This window comes from Salvia miltiorrhiza, chromosome 4, assembly GCF_028751815.1.
Source record: "Salvia miltiorrhiza cultivar Shanhuang (shh) chromosome 4, IMPLAD_Smil_shh, whole genome shotgun sequence".
Lineage (NCBI taxonomy): Eukaryota > Viridiplantae > Streptophyta > Magnoliopsida > Lamiales > Lamiaceae > Salvia > Salvia miltiorrhiza.
Genome location: NC_080390.1, coordinates 51,420,081 through 51,446,819, shown reverse-complemented (window position 1 = coordinate 51,446,819; position 26,739 = coordinate 51,420,081). Strand labels below are relative to the sequence as shown.

Below are 26,739 nucleotides of genomic sequence, written 5' to 3'. Positions count from 1 at the left end.
CTCAGATGCCGAATCACGAACCAGAACTCAGTGCTTTTCCAAAGATCTCTGACTTCGTTACAAAAAATCAAGCAGTGTGTCGTGGAACCCCAAGCCATACGACACCAGGAGCAGATTCCATCTGTTGGAACATGGTGGCGAAACAAATTTGCGTTAGTAGCAATTAAGTTCTTTACAGCTCGCCAAGCAAAATGTTTCACTTTAGGTGGGAGGTTGAGAGCCCATAAAGTTTTCCACCAGGCACGTGAAGAAAGCGATGATGTGGATTCATGCTGTGAGTAGAATCCAACAGCGCATAAATATCCCGACTTCACGGTGTACCTGCCTTTCTCGTCGAACCCCCAGAATCTGTCGTCCACGCCTCTTCCTTCATTGAGTTTAATAGACAAGATACCATTAGCATGGTGTGGAAAAAAAGTTTCCCGAATCAAACTCACGTTCCAAACGTTCCTAGCATCAATAAAGTCAGCAACCTTAGAGTCGTTCATAGACGCAGAGATCAGGTTTGGTGCAGCTGCGAAGGTCCCCGGGATCCAAATATCTTGAAAGGAACGGATGTGATTCCCATCGCCAACCTTCCACCTAATTCCTTGTCGCAAAAGGTCACGACCCCAGCATAAGGAACGCCACAAATAGGAGCAGTTCGATGTGATTTTGGCTTCCATAACATCGGAATTCCTGAAATATCTTTGCTTAAGAATACGGGCCACGAAAGAATCAGGATGCTTGATAATCCTCCATATTTGTTTCGCCAAAAGAGCCTGATTGAAATCAGAAATTTTTCTAAAGCCCAAACCTCCAACAGACTTCGGTCCACAAAGTTTCTTCCATCCAGACCAATGCATGCAGTTTCGTTCCTCATTCTCACCCCACTAGAATTTTCCACAAATCCGTTCAATATCATCACATATGCCGTACGGGATTTTGAAACAAGACATGGCGTAAGTGGGGATAGATTGAAGAATAGATTTAATAAGAGTCTCTTTACCGCCCGCCGAGAAGAGCTTGTGTTTCCAGCTGCTGACTTTCTTGCAAATGCGATCCCGAATATATTCAAATTGGACTCGTTTCTGTCGCACAATGAAGGTGGGCAGCCCAAGATACATGGCATGCCCCTGAGTCTCTTTAATGGCCAAGACGCCAATAACTTCATCGATGTTGCGGCGAGTCGAACTTGGACTGAAGGAGATGGCAGATTTGTCAAAGTTAATCTGTTGTCCGGAAGCCCTTTCATACTTGATGAGAATGCTCTTGAAATTGGCAACCACTCTGGGATCAGTCTTGAAAAAAATTAAGCTGTCGTCTGCAAAAAATAAATTAGTAATGGAAGGACAATTCCTCGCAATGTTGATGCCACAAAACAAGCCTTGTCTTTCATAACTTCTAAGGAGCGAGGAGAAACCCTGAGCACAAATGACGAACAGGAAGGGGGAGAGCGGATAGCCTTGTCTAAGGCCCCGAGTTGGAACCAAAGATCCGAAAACCTTCCCGTTAACCACAAAAGAGAAGTGTACAGAAGTCACACACTGCATGATGAGATCCACTGTCGCAATAGGGAAGCGCATGGCCAACATCATCGCTCTCAAAAACCCCCCATTCCACCCTATCAAAGGCTTGTTTGAGGTAATTTCAATTAATATCTATTCACTTGTTAAATATTTTATCATAGTATATACTCCTGCTAACATCTAAAATTCTAAAATACTTAGAGCATCCACAACAGATCTCTCAAAAGTAATCTTAACTTTAAATTTGAGCTAAAATAATAAAAAGTGAGATAAAATGATCATTCAACAGATCACTTATATTAAGTTGGACACACAAAAAAATTTACACCCCCTCAAATTTAATCCTAAATTTACACCCCCTTAAATATAATCCTAAATTTATAAAATAGATAATAAAAAATAGGAGAACTGTTGTGTGCAATTGTAAAATAGGGGTTAAAAATAATTTAGGAAAGACTTTAGAAGTATTTTTTGAAGTAAAATTTTGAGAGATCTGCTGTGGATGCGCTATCATTAATACCGTACATTATATTTGAGACCCAAAGCATTTGAATGAGGTACATGCATATGATAATCCGATCTGTCAAACTCACCCCAAATCGAGCGCTGACATAATTATTGATATATAATTGATAATTGGGACATATTGGCTTTAAAAAAGAATAATATTCATAACCAAGTGTGCCAACTGGAAGCCAGTTTCTGTGAAATTTCTGTACAATCTTCCACATGTGATCCGATTCATCCCAATATTTTCCACTGCTCATTATGACGAGGTTAGTGTAGTACTGTAGTGTATATGTGGATTCAATTATTTTTTGATTAACTGTAAATATTAAAATAAACTTTCACTAAATTTGAAATTGTAAAATAATTTTTCAATCGTTTCTATTATAGCATCCGGTGTGTCTCATATAAAGTCCATGAGAAGACCATCTTCCAATATAAATGATATTCATAACACCAAAAACTCTTGTGCACATTATATATGCCGCTACACGACGATTGTGTTAATTATAATTACTATAATAATTTGATTTTTCCACATCAGCATTCTGCCAGGTAAGTTTTATTTTGGCCGAAAATAGAATTTTTGTTAAAATTACTAGTCAATAAGTTGGTGTATTATTTTTTTTTTGACACTTTTTAAAGTTCATGTTTAAAAAAAAAACAAAATTGATCTAAAGTTGGTATATTTATGCGCCAATAACCCTATTAACCCTATTATATATGCCGCTACACGACGATGTGACAAATCAAATTGTAGTAATTTCAAGCAAAATTCGAATAGATATATTAAAAATGAAGATACATGCATCTTGGCTCTGAAACCTCGTGCCTTGAAAGAAGAAGAAGAAAAAACACTTGTACAAAAAATTAAACATTGCGGTTTGTAGGCACACATTGTTGGCATGTGTAAATTAAAGTGGGGTATAGCTTAAAAGCCAAAGAAAGCAAGCTGGGTTGGTTTGTCGTTGTGATGAAACGTCTGAAAATATATATTGATAGATGATGAAGAATTCCAGGTCTTTGAGAAGAGGCCAGACGCAGATAGCTAGCAAAAGTGCGTGGAAATTAATTAAACTTAAAATTACTTTGATTTGTCCACATCACTATTCTGGCATGCCTGGTAAGTTTTAATTTGGCCGAAATAGAATTGTTATTAAAATTACTACAATCAATAAGTTTGTGTATTTTTTGACACTCTTTAAGGTTCATGTTAAAAAAAAATCAAAATTGGTCTAAAATTGGTGTATTTATGCGTCAACAACCCTGTTATCCCTCCCTTTTTCATACGATAATATTATTTTGAAGTGAAAATGTTGAATGAGAAAGGATGAAATTCTTTTTTTATAGGAAATGAGGACAAAGAAATTAATGAGATATTTCAATGAAATTTTTTTATTATGCTTTATTTTTTTATGATAAATTTATCAACCAAAGAGAACACACCATGAAATTGATCGTACAAGAGAAGTAAAGAGTAAAATTAGCACACGAAAGAAAAATTGTACTGAAATTGTGTCTTATAAACTGATGTTACACATCCAATTTTATTATTTTTTCTAGATTTGGTGTGTTGATTTGTTATGTGCGTGTTCAATGGCCTGAAATAAATGAATAATATCGAAGAATTATAAGATAATAATGAATGATCATTTTAAAAAAAGAAGATAATAATGAATGATAAAAGGATTTTATTTGTTATTGAAACCATAAAAAGGATTATTTTTTTTAAAAAGAGAGAGACAAGCAGAATAATTACAAAATAATCGTGATGATATATAATCAAGAAGGTTATTTCCATCGTTTTCAAAAAAAAAAGTTATTTCCATTAAAATGAAATATTTATCTTATTTTTAGTAATCAAGAAGGTTATTTCCATTAAAATGAAAAATTTATCTTATTTTAGTATAATAGAGAATCAATCGATAATATTCAATACAACAAAATTGTTTAGTAATGACATAATTTTAGCTAGTGACATCAAGAGACATGTCACAAAATTTTGATATATCTTTAAGTGTAACAAAGTTTTGCTACATCCACATATGTATACCTATATAATATTTTTTTTGAAAATAATGTATCTATATATATGCTTTATAGTTACACAAAAAAATGTAAATAAATTTTGTTACATTTAAAAGTGTAACAAATTTTGTGACATCTATTCATGTAGCAAATTTTGTGACATCTAAAGCTATCACAAAATATCTTTATTACACATAAGCGTCATAATATATTCTCTCTTACTTTCTCCGTGTGTGTGTGTGTGAGAGGGTGTGTCACACAAATTAACACACACATATATATAAATACAATTATATTACTATATTATTAATAAAATTATATTTTTTAAAGAATTAATTATAGCATATAAAGTCATAAAAAATAATTACACTTTCATATCACAACAATAACTACACTTTTATGTCACAAAAATAGTTACACCTTCAAATGTCATTAAATTTAGTGACATGTCTTTATTTATGTAACACACAATAGCTACCCAACTCAGCATATCACAATTTTATTTGGTGGCATTTATAATTTTTACTATGTATAAAAAATTATGTCATTATTAGAACATTTTATTGTAGAGCTTTCTAAAATTCAACCATCAACATACGACCTAAAGGAATATGATTAACGACATTTTAAACATGATGATGTATCAAAATATATGTTCATAGGGTTGCAAACGAATCGAATCGAGTCGAATATCGTGATTTTGTATTTGTATTTAAATATTAATCGAATTGAATCAAATATTTACCGAATATGAATATCAAAATTCGAATATTGAACGAATACGAATTATTTTATTTTATAAATTGTGAAAAATGACTTTAATGCATGTATATTATGATTCTTTGCTCCAACGAGTTTGCACCACTTGTTTGATGTTTTTGGTACTCCTAGTACCACCCCAGTTTTTTAATGAATTTTTTATTGATCAAAAAAAAAAAAAAAAAATTATGATTCTTTGCATTTCCCCTTTTTAAAATTGTCAATTATTATATAATATCATAATTCTTTTATAATATTATAATTCTTATTATATATAATTAAATATATAAACTTAAATTCATACAACGGCGGATCTAGGAATTTATAGTTGGGGGTGCGACAAATAATTACATAAACATAAATGTGAATTATATTTAATATTAAAATTGAAAAAATATCTCTCTCAATCAAATGACCAAATGATCATTTAAAAATAGATCATCTCTCATAATATTTCACAATTTATTCTTAATATGTGTCAATTTGAAAAATATTCTCTCTACACTCGCAGTAGCAATGGAAATAATCAACACCAACTTGATGAGTAAAACATTAAAGGATAAGTCATATAAGTCTATTAATTTCAACAAGTTTTATCAAAAGAGAAGTAACATAACACGAAGGGGACACAAATAAAAATATTTAATTCGCTTAGAAACGCGACATTGCAGTCACCATATAATATTGGAAGCAGATTGAATTTAGAGAGCGGGTGCTCTGTGAGGCACTCCTTTCCGAGAGCGCTTGCGGGGGTTGCGGTGAACCTCTTCCCTTGGGCCTAAATCAATCACATTCATACTGCTCCTTCCTAAATCCGATTGAACCTACACAATTAAAATTAATTACAACCCACTTATTTGCAAATTAATTAATTAATTAATAAAACGAAATTGGAACCTTGCATGCAATAGAACAAAAACGAAATCGATCAGAATCAGTGAGCTTTCTTTTGCAAACATGACAAGCTCCATCGCCTTCGATCAGTGAACCCGACCCATTGTGCGGCAGCGGAGTCAGAGACACAACCCACTTCTTGTTGCATTTATAAGGCTGCAAATATATAATTAATCAAAAAAGATGCCATTTACTTGATACTATTTGTCACAAAAATATCAGTAATTAAACACATATTTTGAATCATTTGCGTCTGTTTTATGAACCACAACAAGAAATTACTTTCAATATATATACATTATTATATTGCCTTTTACAATTAATTAAATTAGCTAATTTTATTACCTGAATTTTATCGCAGTCAATATGATTCTCCATCTCGCTAAGAGGCACAACATTTTGGTACACATGTCTGTAAATTGTGAGAATATTGTGGTCGTAGTGATGCCCACTTATGATACAGTACCTGCAAATTGATGCATCACAATTTATGCAATACCTATTCAATTCATTCTTCTGCATCTCATGGCACACACATTTCTCAAAAAATGTTTTTCCTAAGAACGAATCCACCCAATTTGGAAAGCTGCCTCCCTCGCCCTACAAAATAAACAATGCTACTATTATTCAATGTTATGTCCAAATAAACTCAAATTTCTTACTCACAATTCAACAATTTCCATGATTGCAGGAAAACACAGATAAGGAGACATAGGATAAAATATACTAATGTTAATTATTCTTATACGAAAATTATAAAGGGATATCGACAAGGAAAATGAATCGATGTCTGTCGTTTTAGATGAGTACATATAATATTTAGGATGTACTCATCTAAAACGACATGTAGATTCATGTCGGGCAAGCATTTCACGTGCAAAATAAAAACAAGAGTTAGAGTAAACATTATTTAGATATTAGAAAGTTTATATGTACATACTTGTGGCATAACTTCACTTGAAGAAGTGCTCATCTCAGTCATCTGTTGCAAATGATAGCACCAAGTTTCACAGTAATTTTTTTTTTTTCCCTTCTATATAAGTGGGTATGAAGTATTGTTTAGATGAGGTTATTTTATAGTTGGTGATTTCTTTGTTGACCATAGGTGGAATAATGAGGAGTTGGTAGAAAATACAAGACAAATTAATGACTAGAGGGGAAATATATATATGTATATATATATATATTTTTAAAAATTTCATTTTCAGCAGTTAATTGAATTCCATTTTGAGATGGTTTATTTCCCTTTGTATTCCCTGAAAATAGATATTTGAACAAATTAGAATGAATGAATTTTCAGATATATAGTAGCTGAATAGTAGAGAATTTAAAATTAAACAAATCATTTTATATTTTGAATTACAACAGCTGATTTTATAAATCAATGCACATACAACATTTATTGAAACACCGCAACATGACATTCTTTGGTGCGCTGTACTGAGCCAAATATTGATAATGCAAAAAATTGTCTGCATCATCTATAATCATTGCTATTGCCATTTTTAGATTTTGTATTTGAGTTTGGTGTAGTTGGATTTCGTTCATTATTTCATTTGCAGCATCTCAAATATGGAGAGGGTCCCATAGACACTAAACTAAATAAATTACACTGCTTGATTATTAATTAATCATAGATTTGTATAAAAGTACATATATATAATGTGTTGTTGAGTCTTTTACAACCAACAATGAATAAAAATTTGCTCAAATGTGTAGAAATATAATGTGAATAAATAATGCGATGCACGTAGTGTAGCACGGACTAAAATTTCTGAAAATGGTGTCATTAAATTAAAAAGAAACAGAAGAAAAACAATACATTTAATTAATGAATATTCTTACTATTTTGTTAAAATCAGTATTTGTCTAGTCAAATATAAAAAATAGGAAAAATATATCAATTGGCCTATTAGCTCAGTTGGTTAGAGCGTCGTGCTAATAACGCGAAGGTCGCAGGTTCGAAACCTGCATGGGCCATTTTTTTAAAACTTTTTAGCTTTAAATTGAATTTTAGGAAATGCTTTTGATTTAGTCGATTTTGGATTGGGCGTAAATATTGGACTACTACTACTACTCGGCCCACTCAATTTTTGGCATCTAAGAAGCCCATTTAGGAATTTGCAATTTCATCTTTAAATTGAATTTTAGGAAATGCTTTTGATTTAGTTGATTTTGGATTGGGCGTAAATATTGGACTACTACTACTGCTACTCGGCCCACTCAATTTTCGGCATCAAAGAAGCCCATTTAGGAATTTGCAATTTCATGGCTAAATTCCGACTGTTGTTTGGAAAGTCATATACTCTTAGTTAATTTTTGCGGGAAGTTTCTTTGCTACGCACGGCATGAGGTCTTCATTCGCAAATTAATTTATGAAATTTAGTGTATTTTGCAATTATATACATCATCATTTTCATAATTCCTTACGTCCAAAATATTCAAGTGGAAGTCATAACTTGTCATCTCTCTTTAATAAGTATCAAACTGTCACGATAGTTCTACTCCGATATTTTCAATAAACAGAAACACTAAAAATTAACAGGGTGACGCTATTTGGATTAATTTGATATTTGATCAAATGCAATAAATATTTAATTTTCAATATAAAACGACATTCTTATCTTTTATATATTTTTCATTTCATAACTTGTTTTATTTATATTTATATATATTAATTGAATAATAACTCATCATTAAATTTGTTTTAAAAATAATCATTCAGTGGATATTATTTTTTTTAATGATAATTCATTTGAATTAAAATATACTATATTTTTCATTCTATTTTTAGAAATATATTAAAATATTTATTTAAAATTATAATATAGATATATATATATATATATAATTCAAAATTTGAACTTAATTTAAATTATAGTATAAAAATTGTTAAACTTTTACTAGAGGTATTTAAGGTAAAATATATTTTGATTTTTAATATTGTGACTATTATATTCTCATTGATCTGGATCAATTTAATTTAAATAGATTTATCGAAATTAATATAAAATCTCAATTGCAGAAAAACTAGGCACCGCAGTAATAGATAGCTTTAAGCAATGTTTGACCAGAACCATAGAGCTTCAACATCTTGGATAGCTGCATTTCCCAAGGAAAATTGAAAATAAATCAAATAGCATAACGCAGAGAGAGCATAGATAACATCGGCAATTCGGCATTCCAATCAAACTAGTATTAACGCCTCTCTCTCTCTCTCACGTTTCCGGCCACTCTGTGTTGCCGTCGTCGTCGGCTTGCCCAACCCCCTCATCTCCCAATCTCCCTCATCACGTGTCGCCGCCTTCGCTCAGCCCCCTGTGGCCCCGATTCGTCCCCCCTTCTCAATCCTTGGCGCCTGCGTCTGCAACAGGTAATAATATATATATAGCTAAAAATAAAAAAAAAACGTTGTTTCTTCTTCACAGTAGCTTCTTCCTTTTCAGCGTTTATTCCTCTTCACTTCATCATCTCGACCGATTTGCTGCCAACGCCGTCGAACCAACACAAGTTTTCTGCAACAAAAAAAGAGAAGATTTTTCGAAAAAATAGGACATAAGAGTTACAAATCTAAAATTGCACAATGGAAAGATGAAAAATTAGCAGATAATGATAATCTATTTATAGAGCCGCTTGACGCTTGTTTAGACTTTCGTGTAATTCTGCTGATTTATTTCCCCTTCCCCAACTCCCTACCAAATTCATCACAGTATTCAATTTTTATCAGAATTCCTTAATTGCAGGAACAATCAAGAAAGGAGAGAAAGAAGCAAACTTTGGAGATGGGCATGTTTGATTTGGAGGAGCAGTTTGCTTTCTATGGAGCTTATCACAACAACCCCATAAACATAGCTTTCCACATGGTCTTTGTTTGGCCAATCTTGTTTACAGCACTGCTTCTTTTGAATTTCTCCCCGCCTTTATTCACTCAGTCGCCGATTCATTTGTTGGGTCAGAGTTTCTTGGTCCTCAATTACGGCTTCTTGCTCACTGTGATTTATGCTCTGTATTATTTGAGTTTGGACAAAAAAGCAGGTTCTTTAGCTGCCTTGTTGTGCTTCTTGTGTTGGGCTGGAAGCAGTGCTCTCGGTCTTCGCCTCGGCTTCTCTTTGGGTTGGAAGGTAATTTCCTCCAATTTGGTGTCTTGTTTCTTGGATGGTGTTATTTGTTCGAATTGATTTATGTTAGAGTTAGAGTTATGCATGTGGAAGTTATTGAGAAAGGGATTAGGGATTTTCTTTGAATGGAGATGATATATGGAGTTTGATTCAAGATAGTTGAAAGAGAAAAATGCAGACTTGAGTTATCTCAATTGGTGTTGCTAATTGGCTCTTAATTTGGTCTTTTGTGCTATTGGTCTAAATTCGTGCTTTCAAACTTTGTCAGTTTCTTCTTGATAATATACTCTGGTTAATTCATTGTGCAAGCTCGGTAAGTATCATTATTGGCTTTTCAATATGAGCCATTTTGGACAAGTTTTGATGACTTCTTTAGGTCTAGTACTTAATCTGCTTAAACAAAAGATTACTAATGTCCGTATCTGGCAGTGTTTAGTGTTAAGTGACACCTCTAAGGGGGCATTTACTTTTAGTGATAGGATAGATTGATAAACATAGAATTAAGTATTTGAAGGATAAGATGGTCAAACAAGTCCAAAATTAATCAATCCATCAAAGTTAATGGTAGATAAGCTTGGATTATTTTTATCTATCCATCCTATCATTCAAAGTAAACGCCCCGTAAGAGACCCGAGTTTTTTATAGCTATAATAGCATTTCATCCAGTTGTGTTTATGTACTTCTGTATGCAGAGTCCTAAGTATGATGCTGAACCAAATAGGATCTGCAATCACTATTACTTCTCTGGTTTTCATGTCATGAATCTGAATGATTTAGTTAGTCAGTTTGTTGACTTGTCATTATTGCATTTTATAAACAAGTATATTACCTGAGTTCATCTCCCTGATCATTTCCTAAGTTTGTTGAAGGGGTTTCATAGCAATGATACCTGTGGAAGATGGCGTGCAATAGGCATTTTTGGTCGCGTGATTGTGGGGGCCAGATTGGTAGCGTTTTTAGTCATATAGCTAGGGGTGAAAATTTTAGTTTAAAAATCCTTTTATCCATAATTTTACCTTTTCTAGTTTATCGAAGTGTGTCCTGCACAACTGTTTTTCTTTTTTTACTCGTTAGCACTACTTACCAACTGATGTGCCTCTAGATGTGAAATATCAAGAGTGATTCTCAAACACATTACTGCTGTTTCTGGCTATCATATATTCAGTAGGAAAAGAATAATGAGTGGTACAAACAGAAATCGGCAGGTTCAGTGTCATGATCTTGACTGTAAATATCTTTCATCAATGTTTTTTATGTTTCTTTCATGGATTTTTCCAGCTCCCCTTTCTTGGTCCCATGCAAACTACTTTACTAATGGGACCTGTCTCGTTGGTTTTATGAAAACTCTTCAAGATGTTCGCTCAGTTGTTTAAAGATATTACAACTGTAGGAACCCAAGGTAGCACATTTTACCTTAGACCTAACTGTTTTTAAGTCCGTAGCAAAAAAAATCGTGCAATTGCTGGAGATGTCTTCTGAGTCTTATCCATCTCCTCCACCTCTTCCTTGCTCTCGTCTTGCTAAATTAAAGTGTTTCTATATTTGTGCTTCTATAAAACCAGCTCCGGCAATTCACTCATGCCTTGCCTTTTCCGGTGATTTCTTCCCTTAATCGCGCTATTTTCTTTCCCAGATGCTGCATATGCTGACTGCATGTTATAAGAGGTTTAGGAAATGCCGAGCTATATTAGGGTTTAGAAACAAGAGATACTAAAATATATAGAATTTGGTAGAGTAACGACTCTTGTGGAATTGGAGATGCTCATAATGTGTATGGGGGTGGAGTTTCTTGCTGAATCTTGCATCATTTGAGCAGGTGGTTCTGGCATCTCAGTTAATCTGCTGGACTGGACAGTTCATAGGGCATGGCGTGTTTGAGGTGAGTTGAGATGAATTGTCGTGCTTTAGTGTCTTGAGTTGAGATAGTAATATGGCACGCGCTTTGCAGAAACGAGCACCTGCGCTGTTGGACAACCTCGCTCAAGCATTCCTCATGGCACCATTCTTTGTACTGCTAGAGGTATATATCAATATCTATCACCACCCAACAATCTCTCATTTGCCTAAACCTTTCAATTTTCATTTTTTTAAAAATAATTTTTATGACGGTTTATCGTTTGAATGGTTATAGGCTTTGCAGTATGCATTCGACTACGAGCCTACCCCAGGTTTTCACTTCAGAGTCCAAGCCAAAGTTGATGCCGAAATCAAGGCTTGGAAGGAATCGAAAAATAAGAAAATTTCTTAATTTTGATTTACTTGCTCCAACCTTATTTATATTTATATGCTCACTTACTGAAAATGTGATCAAACTATGTATGTCAGACACGCCCAATAATTTGATCTGTTGTACCTCTATTACATTTGGTCATTCAAGTTCAAAAATCAATGTTCAAAAATTTGATTGTTATTCAGAAATACTCCCTCCGTCCCACTCCAATAGGCTCACTTCTTTTGGGCACGAAGATTAAGAAAATTTACTTTTCAGTAGGAAAGTGGTAGTGTGGTCCACACCAATTAAGTAGTACAACTTTTTTATCTAAAAATAAAAATGAGCCTATTGAAGTGGGACAGAGGGAGTATATAGGATGAACCAGAGTACTACACATTTGGACAAGAAGGAAATATTTTCAGCAATGATTTAACCACCTGTATCTATTTTTTACTAATTAATTAACATGCTTGCTTTTAGTAATACTTCTATAAGAAAAATAATATAATCATTATATGTTTATAATTTTCATCGAGTTAATTAAATTACTAGTATAATTACATACAATGGTTCCAAAATAACAAAATCAACAATAAAACTCGTTCAAGGGTTCCTTTTGTCCTCCTTTGAAATACAGAATCGATCTCACAGAAGATTTAAAGAGAATTGAATTGGTCACATTGATCCCAGCACTAACTGCATATTGGCTTAATAACTTCAAAATTATCGTTAAACGAGTTCCCCAATGTCATGATTTCTTAATTCCAAACTTCAATTTCCCACCAATAACTCACTTTGAAGAGAAAAATAAAATAAAAATCAAGAATCTAGCCGTAAGTATGGAAAATATGAAATTGAAATTATTAATTGCAGCATGTACTCAATAGTTAAAATTTGACTATTTTTTTCGTTTGACAGTATTATTCGATCAGTCAACTTCCCATTTTCTATCTTTGTAGCAGTTGAAGACTGATACTCAATACTAAAGTAATTATTTATGATCAAAGATTTTTAAAATGAAAAACTGTACGTCGTGGGGAAATCTGATTTGCTACGACTAAAATAAACTCATTTATGTCTATTTCGAGGGTTCTAACAGATTTTCTAATTTAATATAAACTCACCAAATTAAGAATGAAGAAAGCTTCAAAAAACGGAAAAATGAAACAAAGTTGATAATATTTTATCCATTTTATGCGGCTTTTGAAATTAGACATTGCGACTGAAAATTCTGAAGAAACGATTGAATCAATTTAGAAGTTTGGCCTTAATGATGCGTGTATAAATTAAATAAAGTGGTTGTTTAGTCATGACATCATGCAACAGTTACCTGACCAATTAGTCAACTAAAAACTTTAAAATTCTATCTAAATATTTTATCGCCACATTGAATTCTTTAACATGATGCCAAAACCATAGCCATATGTGTATAGTATGTTTAAAAATCGCAATAAAAAATAGAACAGTTCTGTACTTTATATTTATAGTTATTCCATAAATGCTATGGTGATAGCTAGCTAGTTTTCACTATCAAATGTCCAACTATCTTGGGTAATTTTGAGAGGTAGAATCACTCCCATTGCATGAGCTAGTTTCAACTCAGATTGTTGATGTGTTAAAATTTGTTAGACAAATTTTTGTAATTAAATTTAAACTCAAACTCATATACGATATACTATAGTTAATTATGTGAAAGTATGATATCAGCTAAGATACACTGATGTGTTTACAATTTCAATTAGCTTGAACCAATGATCAATTGAAAAAGACATTCTTTAGTGTTTCGATTTTGCCGTTTGAGCTAAGCTCCTCGACGCTGGTAATTCATTGTTAAATAAATTTAACCCTGACCGATAAATATATAGCGTGAAGCGTTGATTTCAAAGTTTAATAGTTGTAGCATGGCGAATCTATTAGTAGGCTATTACTACACCTGCATATGTATTATAGTCTTTTACTAGTAATTATACCTAATAGGCTAATACTAACCAAAGCTAGCAAACAACTTGCATTGTTTTGCAATCCTAACACATCCTATAAGACTTGACAATTCCAGCACAATTTTTAGCCTTTTGTTTATAATTACAACAAGTCGAATAATTTTCAATGAGACTTTATCCAATGTGTACGTGTACGTTCAATTACATTTTAACGTAAAATTTTGCATAAGTCGAATATTAAAACCGACTTACTCCAAAATCAAGCACAAACTTAAATTCAATCTGAAATCTTGAAAATTTTCCACCACCATTTTTCTGAATCCAAGTTCAAAAGAAGTGGGTACAAATGAAAGCAACATATAACTACACTCACGCATATATATATATATAGGGTTGATAGGATACTAGGCTAGCTAGGGTTGTAACAAGAGCTTTCAAACGTATTCGTGAAAACTATTGGCAATTGAGATTTGTCAACATCATAATAAAACTTGAAATACCAAGGCTTAATTTATTGTATTTTTTTTTTTTTTTGAGAGAAAGAAGTTTAATTTATTGTGCTTCGTCCCAAAAAGTCGACAATTAATTTCAACCACGTTAGTGTGCGTGCGTGCGCCTCAGAGAGAGAGAGAGAGAGAGGGAGAGAGAGAATTAGACAAAAAATAATAGTAATCATTTTCATTATTTACCTTGCTATAATGGGAAATTAATATAAATGGAGTACGTAGAGTGCGGTGAGAAGCTGGGCAGCAGCCTATGTGAACATTTAATTAACTATTAGGGTGCGTTTATTTTGATGAATAAATTTATTATGAGAAAATGAAGAATAATATTTCTTTTTCCACATTTTATACAAAACAAATGTTTATCATTTTTCTTTCCTTATTTTCACTTCAAAGGAGAGATAATATTATCCCTCCAAATTGCTTCCAATAGTGTTGTCAATTGTCATCACATCTTCGGCCCTATTTGTGTCTACGGATTCCGGCATAAGAGATTAATCTGATTCTAAAATCTAGTATTATTGTGTGTAGTTGAATTTTTATGAAATAGAGAAAGCAATAAAGATATGCATGATATTGTAGCCGGCTATAAACTAATAAAATTATAAAAAACTAGATTCTTCATTTAAAGATTTTGGTTGAAAATGAAAAAGGATTTAGCTAGTTTTATTATTTTGTAGTACACATTATAGCTATTTTTTATTTTTATAATTTATTTTTATTTTTTCATTATTATAAATAAAAAAATTATAAAAACAAAAACAAAAACAAAAAACTACAATGTGTACATAACACTAAAAATTAACTAGTTCAACCCTTTTTTATTTTGATAAAAAAAATAATGAATCAATTATTTTTCAATTTGGTTAAATTTTTTTTTCTTCTGAAAATTCAATTTGGTTAATTTATGGTTGGCCATAATGTGACTAAATAACACCACTCACATAAAGTAATAAAAATCTTGAAAATAGTGCAATCTTTCAAAAAAAAATTAATGCATTTTGCTTTCCAATATTCTTATTCCTCAAGTTTTCCTAGGTACTCATCTCTTATTCTTAACATTCTTACCTACTTGCGTATTTAATATTATTTTTATTATTTCGTTAATTGAAATTTAGACTATAATTTTAATTTATGTTATACAACTATTATTATTATTATTATTATTATTATTATTATTATTATTATTATTATTATTATTATTATTATTATTATTGTTATTATTATTATTATCTCAACAATTCATACAATTTAAGAAAATATTAATTTAAATTTAGAATTATGAGTCATATGGTATTAACCTTAATAATTTATATCTATATTTGTATATATTATCAAACAAAAAAGGTTTAAAGTTTAATAATTAACTATTAATATATTATATATAGTAAATCTCCACCACGTACAATTGTATTAATAATTCAATTTTGATGAAAGTCGTGTATATATTATAGCATCACACCTATTATAAAATCTGGTGAAATAAAAATTTTATTGAAAAAAATAATTCGAAACCCTTGAGAGCACAGGCGCAAACTAAGAGAAGAGCCTCAGAAAAGAAAACTCAAACGAACAAACAAAAACAAACGAAAAACATCAAAGAACAAGACGGGCGGCGGCGAAAAGGTAAACCTCAGAGGCTCCAACCGAACCATCGCCTCTAGGAAAACCGGCCCCAGACCCCTAAACAGAAAATCCAAACAAGAAGAACAAAAACCACAGAGAAGCCAACAGCCAGAGAATCTGAAACAGAAAAACGCCAGACGCATCAGGAGCCAGCCTAAAAGCCAAGTACCCCGGAAACACCTATTATAAAATCAAATCAATGAAAAATGAATGCGCGCTTGAAGAAGTGGTGTACAAACGTGTGCAATTTTTAACCATATGATAATCTGTCCTTTTATTTTTTTCAAAATTATTAATCCTAAATAGAGTTTTCTATGTATTACATTTATAAGGACTATATATATCTATAATAACGATAATCAATTTTAAAAATCTCATGCATCGGCAATTTATGAGAGAAAATATTTCAATATATTAGAAAAATATAATCGAGTTTAATTACCTCAGAAATCTGTGAATGTATGTAGCACATGCATAAAGCATCAGTGTGTTCTAATATTCTTCTAATATATTTAAAATGTAATATAATGCAATTATTACATATGTTATGTACTAAAGTGCCTTCAACATATTATCTTGCGTATAACCACAAACAAAATAATATAAAGCATATAATCCATATACAAACCCGACACCTGGATATGGATACTACGACAATTATAAAATTCCTTAAATTGATAGTAGGCAAATGACAATGGCATAAATCTTAATTTATTTATACCCAGGTTCAGGGGCGGAGCTAGGGGTGGGGCAGGGGGGTCACTGGGCCCCCTTGGAATTTTAAAAAATAGTAGGTATATTTTAGTAATTTTAGTATTAAAAAAAATAAAATATGATTTTATCTTCTTACAATTTTTGTGAGGTCTAAACGACGCTGTTTCAGACAATTTAATTAAAAAATTCTTTAAATAAGCAAGGGATGTATCCTGTATTTGCACCGTAATTTTCAATATTTAGTAATTTTATTGCAAATTATCTTCGTAACATGAATATTACGTGGAGAATTAATCCACAAAAATTCCAAGACAACAATCCGATGATCAGAAAAAATTGCAAGGGACAAAATTGCAAAAATTGAAAAGATGATTATTTAATTCGTCACATTAAAATTGGTAATTCGAAATAGTTCATGATTTTATTTGCCAAAATCCCAAGTTTTATCCATCTTGATTTTTTGAAGTTGTTTTGTATGAACGAAATGTATTTTTGTAATTTAAAAGATATTTATAATTGTGTTAATGATTATTATTTATTTTTAATTTATTTTAATTAATTTATTATTTTTTAAATTTAATTATTATTTTTATTAAAAAAAAAATTGGACCCCCTGGAACGAAAGTCTGGCTCCGCCCCTGCCCAGGTTAGGTCAAATTTTTTGTTAAAGGAATATACGTATTTGCTACAAAAGGTGGTTTTGTATCATCCACACAGATTAAATAAAAACAAAAAAAGGGGGGGCCTTGTTCTAATCTAATATACTCGATCAATAAGCCACGTATAGTACTATATATACCTATGCCCTATAATTATTGGTCACATAAATTGACAACATACATGAAAGAATGAAAAGATTATTACAAAGTTTGTTACCCAAAGTTAGGCATAAATATAAAATAGTCAATAATGCAATATACTAATCAAAATTGAGTTAAAAAAAAAGATATGATACTCCCAAACCGAATCGAACGCCGAAGAATTTCTTACATGTTGACCAATGCCTAATTCTAGCATGAATTCACCATAGTTTCCGGCTTCTCAGCGAATCGCACGACGCCACGTGGAGGTGTCGCTTTTCGTGGTACATGCTGGAACAAAAGAAACAGGGCCCACTTTGTTTGGCTTAATCCAATAATTTATGGTCAACCCTTTGGTTAATTGGCTTTAATTCTGTGGTTAGGTTAAGTGTGAGTAGTGGCCAATTATTACACGCATTAGGCTGTGAAAGATTTATTTTTTTGATTAAACCTGGCGGCAGTGTCAATTTTTCCGATAAGTTGCTGATTTGGATTTTTGACTTAGCAAAATGAAAACCCCATTTATATGTTAATATAATTGATATGATCGTACCTAGCATATGTCACACGCTTACTCATTGAATATATTTAGCTAAAAATGTAAGTCCTTATTTTGTGAAAGATCTGTTTATGTTAATGAAGTTTTTATCTTGAGTTCATAGCGATTGAGTTAAAATTATATCTATATTTCATGTGTTCGTTTGTATAATATTAATTGGATTTAATTCACAGAGTTAGTTAACTTAGTTTATCATTTATGTGTATTGTGCATGCACATATTAGCGAATAAATTTAGTCACTATACTTATGCAGAGAATCTACTGCACATTTTTTGGTTTCCTCTTCAATGTAGCAAGTGAGACCAGTCAAAATTTCCTACGCCTAACCTATAAAAAGATAAGTCCCACTTCAATAAGATCGATTAATAGAATTGTAGCAATATACATGCATCTTCAATGATATACCTAAAAATTGATTTGTTATCACTATACTCGATGCAGTATGTTATTGTCGATACCACTTATATAAAATACAAATATATGTTCATATAAATATAATTTTACACGGTTATATATATATATAGGGTGTGTATATATATATATATAAATCATTAAAAACTATAGTTAATCACATTCAAAGTGCCCAAAAATTATCATTAGATGGACAATTGGACATTTAACATATCTAAAACGTGTGTGCATTGAAACGTTATACCTAATTGGAAATGAAATCAAAAAATTAGAGTTATGGTTTTTTTTTTGTTTTTTTATCAGAAAACAATACTAATAATTATAATTGGTACCAGTGGTACCGCGCGAGAGATTACAAAATGTGACGAGAAATACTCTTTGAAAACTATTCCTGAAAACTACTTTCTAACTCCGTCAATTCAAAAATTTTACTCAACTTCAACACCTAGCCTTAATATCTTGGGGTTGTGGTTCTCAAAATGAAATCAAACATTCTCTAGAAAGTTGGCATACCATGGAGTCACACATTGTAGACTAATTTAAGTTCAATGTATTTCAACAATTTATACATGATGAGTGCGACGGATGAATGGGATTAAATTTTTGTGGATCCCAAATCTGAAATGTCACCTAATGAAGTTGAGAAATGAAGATTATTAGGGGTCGAAATCAAGCGTGTGTGAGATCCACGTGTAAGAATTCGAACTCAACAGCACGCAGATTTTGGTGGTGTGGCTGTCCAATCCCAACATGCATACTATCTCCACTTCACTTCCACAACCCACAAAAGGTTAAATTAGTCTTTTTGACTTTTGGGCAAAACAAAACAAAACAAAATGGGATGCAAGCTAATTTCAGGTAATTGATGTTAATACCTCTTCTCTTTGCATATCTACTTTTGCTTTCACGCAGACAGCTGTTTTCGAATAAAAAGGAGATTGATTCATATTTATTTTATTTAAACTTTTGGGGGAAAGATATTTTTAATATCTTAAAAGTTCTGGGTTAAAAAACAATTAAATGTTCGAGTAAGACAAGTCAAAAGAGATTAAATAAAGTAAAGATTACTGGAACTTGACTAGAGTGGTTGGTCTAATCAACCGGATTCTAAAGTTTTTTTTTTTTTGATAATTTAACACAAATTGCCCTGTATTACATGCATTTGAATTTAGTTGGTAATATGGTAGATTACTATTTTGCATAGTCCATATATAAAATCTCTCAATAATATTTGTTGTTAATAAATAGTTGTGCATATTGTACAAGAAAGTTTGCAAGGAAAACATTAACGTTTATTTACTCTTTATCTTCCAAATAAAGAAAAACTAAAATCAAATGAGGAAGATAAAGGACTTATTCGGAAGGAAAAAATAAAAATAATCAATCTTATTCACATTCAACGGTATCAAAAGAAGAATTTAATGAATTAATTATTTTTATTTAAATATTTCAGCAAAATTTGACTTCAATAAATGAATTAATAGATAAATTTATAATAAAAATAATAATCACTTGTTTCTTGTAAATAAAGGCCCAAATATTTGATTCGGCCTTAGGCCCTGTGTTGTATTGGCATCGACTACTATGGAGTTTTGTCTATATTAAAACGTAATAATCTCTAATTAAATAGACAGATGAGTGTAAATTTGTCCATTACAATAAAACATCTAGAAAACAGCCGAAAATGAAACTGCTACACAACCACCAATCTTCTAAGCAAAATCTTTTTTTTTTCTCAGACTACTAAGCAAAACTTGTAAATGTACACATCTCTCAAAAGTCACAATAAATTTTATTAATGACTAATACACCACTATATAATCCAATACATACGGTACCTTTAATTTTCAATTTATTTCCTTTCTCTCGTTCTTAGAGCAGCTGCAATGGGCTTGAATTCCAATCCGCTGTCAAGCCCTAGGCTCAATTGAATGGCTCGATATGATGAGTTTGGCTCGTTGAGTTATATAACAGGCATGTCATTGCACGCATAACCTTTTTTAAAAAAAATAGAAATTGAAATCAAATTCTAAAATCGAGCCGTTGAATGTCACTTTTCTTTTATTTATTTTTTTATATTTCTGATGAAACAAAAATTAATGGGGTAAGTAAAACAATGAAGAACACGAGAATTTATGTGGTTTGATCATGAAGATCTACATCTACGGGTGGATTTTTGGGAGTTTTTTTACTATACTTTGTGTGTTTACATTTACATTGAGAGATGAATCATGGAGAGGTTCCTAAGCTAATAATCAAACTCCTATTTATAAGCATCAAAGTAAACCTAAGGTCTTTCGGCCTATTAATTCGAATAGTTGGGCCTAAGCCCCTATTAGACTATTACATTAGTCTTTGTCTCTGAGCTGAATAGTCGGCGATGGGAGCCAAAGCTGGACTATCTGAGTCGAAGTAGAGCCGAATTATCGAGACTGGGAGCCAAGGCTGGGTTGCCAAGTTGAGAACATGGTTAAGCTGCTAAGACGATTCTCGATTAATAAAGTCAGCCCTGTCAAGTCAGGGTTGCACCAAATATTCAAAATAATAATAATAATAATAATAATAATAATCGAGAGAAATATTTCAGCCGTATTATGCACAACGCTGGTGCATATTTTAGTCCTCATCATTTTCTTTTACCTAATTTCTCCTATAATGAAATTATATTTTATTTATTATGTACCTTTTTAGGATTATTGTAATTTTCAAATTTAATGAATTTTTTTATTTTAAATTTGATTTATAAAAACATGATGAAAAATCTATAGAATCCCCTACTATACTGTGGAGGGGGTGGCTCTCTAGAGATTCTAAGGAGCTCTCAATTGTGGATGCTCTTAGAACACAACACACTTTTTTTTCTTTCTATTTTTCATATAAATCCGTCTTAAATAAATATGCATTTGAAAGATCATGAAAAGTAATTTCATTTAAAATAATTTTAAAAAAACTGTCAATGGTGAAACGTCAGTCGGTGAGAACTCCACCGACAATGGCGTCAATGATCCCGTCGGTAATCCGGCAGGAGAATTTCCCACCATGAACCGTCAATAATATCGTTAACGGTGTCAATGATTTGATTAAATATTCACTGACGGCTTTGCGTCGGCATATACCGACGGCCATCTCGTCGTTGATATGTCAGTCGGCTTCCGAGTGATTTTCTAATAGTGTTAAAATGAGATTTAATTTTAGTTCATCCAAATATAGATAGTTTTTATTGTTAATGTAAAAAAATTAAAATAAATATATGAAAATATGAAATAAAATAAATATATGAAGTGGTAATAGTAGAGAGGGACATAACATTAAGGACTTCTTGATATTTAAAAATACTTGCACTTATTTTGATATTCATGGACAACATTAAGAATGTATTTAATTCTTTTTCCTACTTATAATTCATTTTTTTAACCGTACATATAATTCATATTATCTTATCTTGAATTGTATCGCTAGATGGCATAACTATCAAACTATTGAAATCTTGAAAATATTAGTTTTGTAATAAAGATACAAACCCAAAAAAGAAACACTGATCAGTATCAGTATACCCTTTCAAAGGAAAAATTTGCTAAGACTCAGTTCAGATCGATATACATTAAATACAAGAATATCAGGTTTTAAAGATCTAATACTCGACTTAAGTTTGAGCTAAGTTAAATTAATGAAAATATACCAAAATAGGAACTGGGGTATAGTTTTATAAACTTGATGAATTCAATCGAGATTTATGCTAAAAAATCTATTTTGGGGCAGAAACAACCACAATAGACAACTATCACACCAAACTCAAAAGTCTACTAATCTGTGGGCTTGCAGAGCTACTATATAATGCATGCACACACAACACAATCTATGTGAGACGTAGCTCAATTGAGTTTTGGAATGACACTAAATTTACCTAAATTTTTAATTTCCACACGAGTTTTAAGAACGTAACAATTATGACGTCATCTTTTACTTTTTTACAAAAGCCAAAAAAATGTATGGTTTCGTTGGTAAAATAACATTATTTACCTGTACACATCGGACGAATTTCGTCAAATTTTTTTATAAACATTTATGATTTTAAAAAAATTGAAAGGTAGGTACCACATGGTAAATTGATGGACACACATTTAATTTTGTCAACTTAGCACTAAATTACATAATTTATATAATCCACAACGCCATTCATTGTTATCCTGATGAATCGCATTATTATTCATGTAATCCAACTCGGAGTGACGTGAGTCGATATTAAAATGCTAGGATCAAATTATTGAAATCTTGAGAAACATATTTTCATAATTAATACAAGGCAAGGTGTTGTCGTTTAGCAAAAAGGAAAAAGTATTAGATTTTGTAGTTTTCTTCAACACGATTTGACTCATTAATCTGCACATACAATTACTTCATATTGCTATTTTTTAGTTTTTACCTATCTAGACATACATTGCTTTTGAACTATAACTAATTCAGGTAATTCAAGCTGTATTCTGCATTCCTGGAGTCGATTTTTGCGACCCGGTTTGTGAATTCTTGAAACGTTTTATTATTGTCAAAAATCTCAATCGAATAATTATAATGCACTCATTATTTCGTAAAAGCTTTAAGCTCCTTATCAAAGTATTGACACGATCAAAAGTTCTTCTTTTAAAGAAAAGGGAAAATGAAAGATTAAAGTACACTTTTACAGAACAATCAAAACTAAAAAAAGAAATTCCGTTACCAACATTCAGAGGGTTGAATGTTAATATAAAAAGTATGAAAAATACCATTTAACACCCCGTTATTTGACTTTGTTAGCATATATACCTTAACGTGCGAATAATTACAGTAAAGTATCTATACTACTGATATTTTTTTTTTCTCAAATCTACCATACAACCTCCATAGTAATTAAGATCCAATTTTTGAAACCAGGCGATCGTAGCGTAAAGTTGAAAAAAAAAAGAAAAGAAGATAAGTAATTTATTGTAATTATCCATATATTGTGGTTAAAATGAGTAGTGCTATTTGACCAAAAATTTGTCCGGACAAAAAAATGTTAGTTAGTATATACTTTAAAAAATTTGGTTTCAAATTGAAAAAGGATTTAGTTAGTTTTATTATTTTCTCCACACTATGGATTTTTCTGTGATTTTTTTAATAATTATTTTAATTTTTACTATTTTTGTAATTTCTGTACTTAAAAAATAATAATTATTAAAAAATTACAAAACACCTATAATATAGAGAAAACAACAAAATGACTATTTCTTTTATTTTGAATAAAAAAATTAAATAAATAGATTTTTTAAGTATTAATTATTTTTTTTCGAATATATTTTGTAGAAATAGCGGTTAAAATTGTAAAACGATTAGATATAAATGTAAATTTCCATGGCAAAAGGTGAGGTGTATTTGGTCAAATTAAAAGAAATGATGGATTTGTTTGGGCATAAAAAAGAAGGGTAAAAACAACCTCGTCTAGTTGCTTAGAAATCACGTTTCTTTTATTTTCTTTCATTCCCCCATAAGGCTTAAGCCAATGCTATGCTAATGCCACCACCTATTTATTGCCCTTAGGCTTCTCATGCTGTTTCCTTTCTAAATTTCTCTCACTTCACCTTCCATGGCACCTCTCACTTCCCCTTAGCTTTCCACCAGAATTCTGTTTCTCTCATTTCTCTTTTTGGTTTGCTTTCTCCGCTTGCTTGCTTCTTCCGTATACTCTCTCTCTCTCCTTCACAATTCTCAAAGATTAACGGTTTTCCTTCCTTTTCTCTTCTCAACCTTTTTTTTCATCATCACAAAGTTTTGGTTGAGCTCATCAAACCTGTTACAGAGCCAAACCCCCTGTTTCCTTTTTTTTTGATGGAAAACAATTGTGGAATTATGAAGAGGGATGAATTAATGGAACTTCCTCCCGGATTTCGATTTCACCCCACCGATGAAGAGCTGATCACTCATTATCTGTGCAGAAAGGTTATCGACAGCAGCTTTTCCGCCATAGCTATTGGTGAGGTGGATATGAACAAGGTTGAGCCCTGGGAATTGCCATGTGAGGTTTCTCGATTTGTTGCCTTTTTTTGACATTTATGCGTTACTTGTTATTGAATTTCTGGTGGTTAATTGATGATTAGGGAGAGCGAAATTGGGGGAAAAGGAGTGGTATTTTTTCTGTGTTAGGGATAAGAAATACCCGACGGGGCTGAGGACGAACAGGGCCACCGCCGCCGGCTACTGGAAAGCCACCGGAAAAGACAAAGAGATTTTCCGCGGGAAAATCCTGGTCGGGATGAAGAAAACCCTCGTCTTCTACCGTGGAAGAGCTCCCAAGGGCGAGAAATCCAATTGGGTGTGCCATGAATACAGATTGGAAGGCAAATTCTCTCAGGATAAAGCAGCAAAGGTAACAAGCTAGCTTAATAAATTTCTCCCAAAAATTTGAAAAAAAACAGTTTTCTGGATTTGCGTGCAGAACGATTGGGTGATCAGCAGGGTGTTTCAAAAGACCTCTGGAGGGAAAAAGGTCCACATATCCGGTCTCGTGAGGATGGGCTCCGCCGCAGCGGCGCTGCCCCCTCTCATGGACCCCTCCCCTTACCACAACGGCGAGCCGGAATCGGGCCACGTGCACTGCTTCTCCAACACCGATCCAATCAAAATCCAGGAAAACTTTATGAACGCCAGTTTTCCGATTCCGCCATCTTCCTCGGATTCTTTCTCCCCTGCATTTCCGTGGGGAAACGGAGTCGGATTCCAGTATCCGGCGTCGGTTCCCCTGCAGGATCCGGCCATTCTCAGGCAATTTCTCGCCAGCTACGGACACAACATGAGCTACGGATTCAAGAACAAGAAGGAAATTGTTAGCATGTCGCAGGAGACTGTGTTGAGCACTGACAACTCTTCTGTCGTGTCCAATCTCGAGACCGGAAAGAGGCCGTTTCAGGAGCAGGAGAATGCAGTTGAGCCCCAGGATTTAGACTGCATTTGGAGTTACTGATCACTGCAAATTTAACAACGAATCCCAGTAGAAAATGGTGCAGTAAGTGTATTATTTGGGGGCTTATCATTTCTTGGGGCTTATGATTGGTAATTTCTCTTCTTTTTATTTTGTGATCTGCTTTCTGTTTTAATGTAATACTTGAACCTTATTAAATTTTTTATGAAGATAGAGAAAAGAAGCAATATGTCGCAGTTTAGTAGTATAATCTTGATTTTGTAGTAATTAAATTTGCGTATTTCTCTTGTTTTTATTGAATCTTCACTTCAGTGGGAATGGATTCCTGAGTTACATCATTGAAAATATGATCCCTATCATATCTGCCTATTTTAATTGATTCAAATATGATTTTGGATTAAAAAAATATACTGTGGGGGCTTAAGTCAATTTCTTAAACCCTCTGTGGGGCTCTACCTCACTTAGGTCAAATTTTCTATTTGATTCGGTAATTACTAGTTAATATTTGTTGTTTATTTTCTTCCGTGTGCAATTATTTATATATCATGAACTACATCCCTATATCCATAGCTTTGATATAAATAATCACAAAATCAACACTAGGAAATAGAGGATCTTTTAGTGTTTGCCCCTTACCGGAAAACCATACTAGTATTATTTTTGGTTTTATTTGAGTGAAATCAATTACGGAAATATTGATATGCACACAAAAGATGTGATAGTACGACATACATAAGTTGTTACATGTCTGTTATATATAAATTAAATTAAACAACCTAGTCAGTTTATAATTATGCTGTATTTTCACACTGATGAACACATAAGCGTGTCTTAATTAGTATATAAAGAATTATACGTACATATCTTTGTAAATTTTGGAGATGTTAAGTTTATTGCTCACACAATCAAAGCCAATTTTCCAGGGTATGATTAATTAATAATGAGGATGACGAATGGAATATAATATGTAGAAAAAAAGTCGTGATTTGACCGTCGGATATATTTTCATTGACATATTGCATAAATAATTGAATTAGCCTCGATGATTAATATGAACAAATTTAAATTTTGTTAAAGCCTATTCTGCCGGTGCAGATGCAATAACTATTTTTTTTTTCTTTTTTATTCACTCCTACGAGGTTAAAACCTGACTTAATTATCTAATTCAAGTCAAGTGTGGCTTAATCTACAATACCTATAACTACTCTTTCACACGCTAACCCATATG

General features: G+C 32.1%; 2 protein-coding genes and 1 non-coding gene across 6 annotated transcripts; all 3 read left to right on the top strand.

The window, feature by feature from the left end:
- The first annotated feature begins 7,602 nt into the window (after positions 1-7,602).
- On the top strand, positions 7,603-7,676 carry TRNAI-AAU (transfer RNA isoleucine (anticodon AAU)). The gene has a single exon. It is a non-coding gene; the product is annotated as a tRNA-Ile (tRNA).
- A 1,057-nt stretch (positions 7,677-8,733) lies between these two features.
- On the top strand, positions 8,734-12,213 carry LOC131020394 (2-hydroxy-palmitic acid dioxygenase MPO1). Of its 3 annotated transcripts, XM_057949166.1 has the most exons (6): positions 8,749-9,069; positions 9,143-9,352; positions 9,440-9,817; positions 11,631-11,693; positions 11,763-11,834; positions 11,946-12,213. In XM_057949166.1, exons 3-6 carry the CDS (start codon positions 9,479-9,481, stop codon positions 12,060-12,062), a joined length of 591 nt encoding a protein of 196 aa, XP_057805149.1. In that variant the 5' UTR covers positions 8,749-9,069; positions 9,143-9,352; positions 9,440-9,478; the 3' UTR covers positions 12,063-12,213. The 3 variants fall into 3 exon arrangements, with proteins under 3 accessions (XP_057805147.1, XP_057805148.1, XP_057805149.1); XM_057949164.1 differs by lacking the exon at positions 9,143-9,352 and having other exon boundaries at positions 8,734-9,069; XM_057949165.1 differs by lacking the exon at positions 9,143-9,352 and having other exon boundaries at positions 8,738-9,069; positions 9,424-9,817.
- Positions 12,214-24,001: 11,788 nt separating this feature from the next.
- Positions 24,002-25,761, top strand: LOC131020393 (NAC domain-containing protein 100-like). Of its 2 annotated transcripts, none has more exons than XM_057949161.1 (3): positions 24,002-24,608; positions 24,691-24,959; positions 25,029-25,761. In XM_057949161.1, the coding sequence occupies exons 1-3, from the start codon at positions 24,422-24,424 to the stop codon at positions 25,551-25,553; spliced, it is 981 nt and encodes a 326-aa protein (XP_057805144.1). In that variant the 5' UTR covers positions 24,002-24,421; the 3' UTR covers positions 25,554-25,761. The 2 variants fall into 2 exon arrangements, with proteins under 2 accessions (XP_057805144.1, XP_057805145.1); XM_057949162.1 differs by having other exon boundaries at positions 24,050-24,608; positions 25,049-25,761.
- The last annotated feature ends 978 nt before the right edge of the window (positions 25,762-26,739 follow it).

Excerpts from the sequence above, each read along its gene's own strand:
- LOC131020394 (XM_057949164.1), top strand. The coding sequence starts at position 9,479 with ATGGGCATGTTTGATTTGGAGGAGCAGTTTGCTTTCTATGGAGCTTAT. Across the intron at positions 11,694-11,762 it reads TAGGGCATGGCGTGTTTGAG|AAACGAGCACCTGCGCTGTT; the intron begins GTGAGTTGAGAT and ends CGCGCTTTGCAG. Across the intron at positions 11,835-11,945 it reads CATTCTTTGTACTGCTAGAG|GCTTTGCAGTATGCATTCGA; the intron begins GTATATATCAAT and ends GAATGGTTATAG.
- LOC131020393 (XM_057949161.1), top strand. The coding sequence starts at position 24,422 with ATGGAAAACAATTGTGGAATTATGAAGAGGGATGAATTAATGGAACTT. Across the intron at positions 24,609-24,690 it reads TGAGCCCTGGGAATTGCCAT|GGAGAGCGAAATTGGGGGAA; the intron begins GTGAGGTTTCTC and ends ATTGATGATTAG. Across the intron at positions 24,960-25,028 it reads CTCAGGATAAAGCAGCAAAG|AACGATTGGGTGATCAGCAG; the intron begins GTAACAAGCTAG and ends ATTTGCGTGCAG.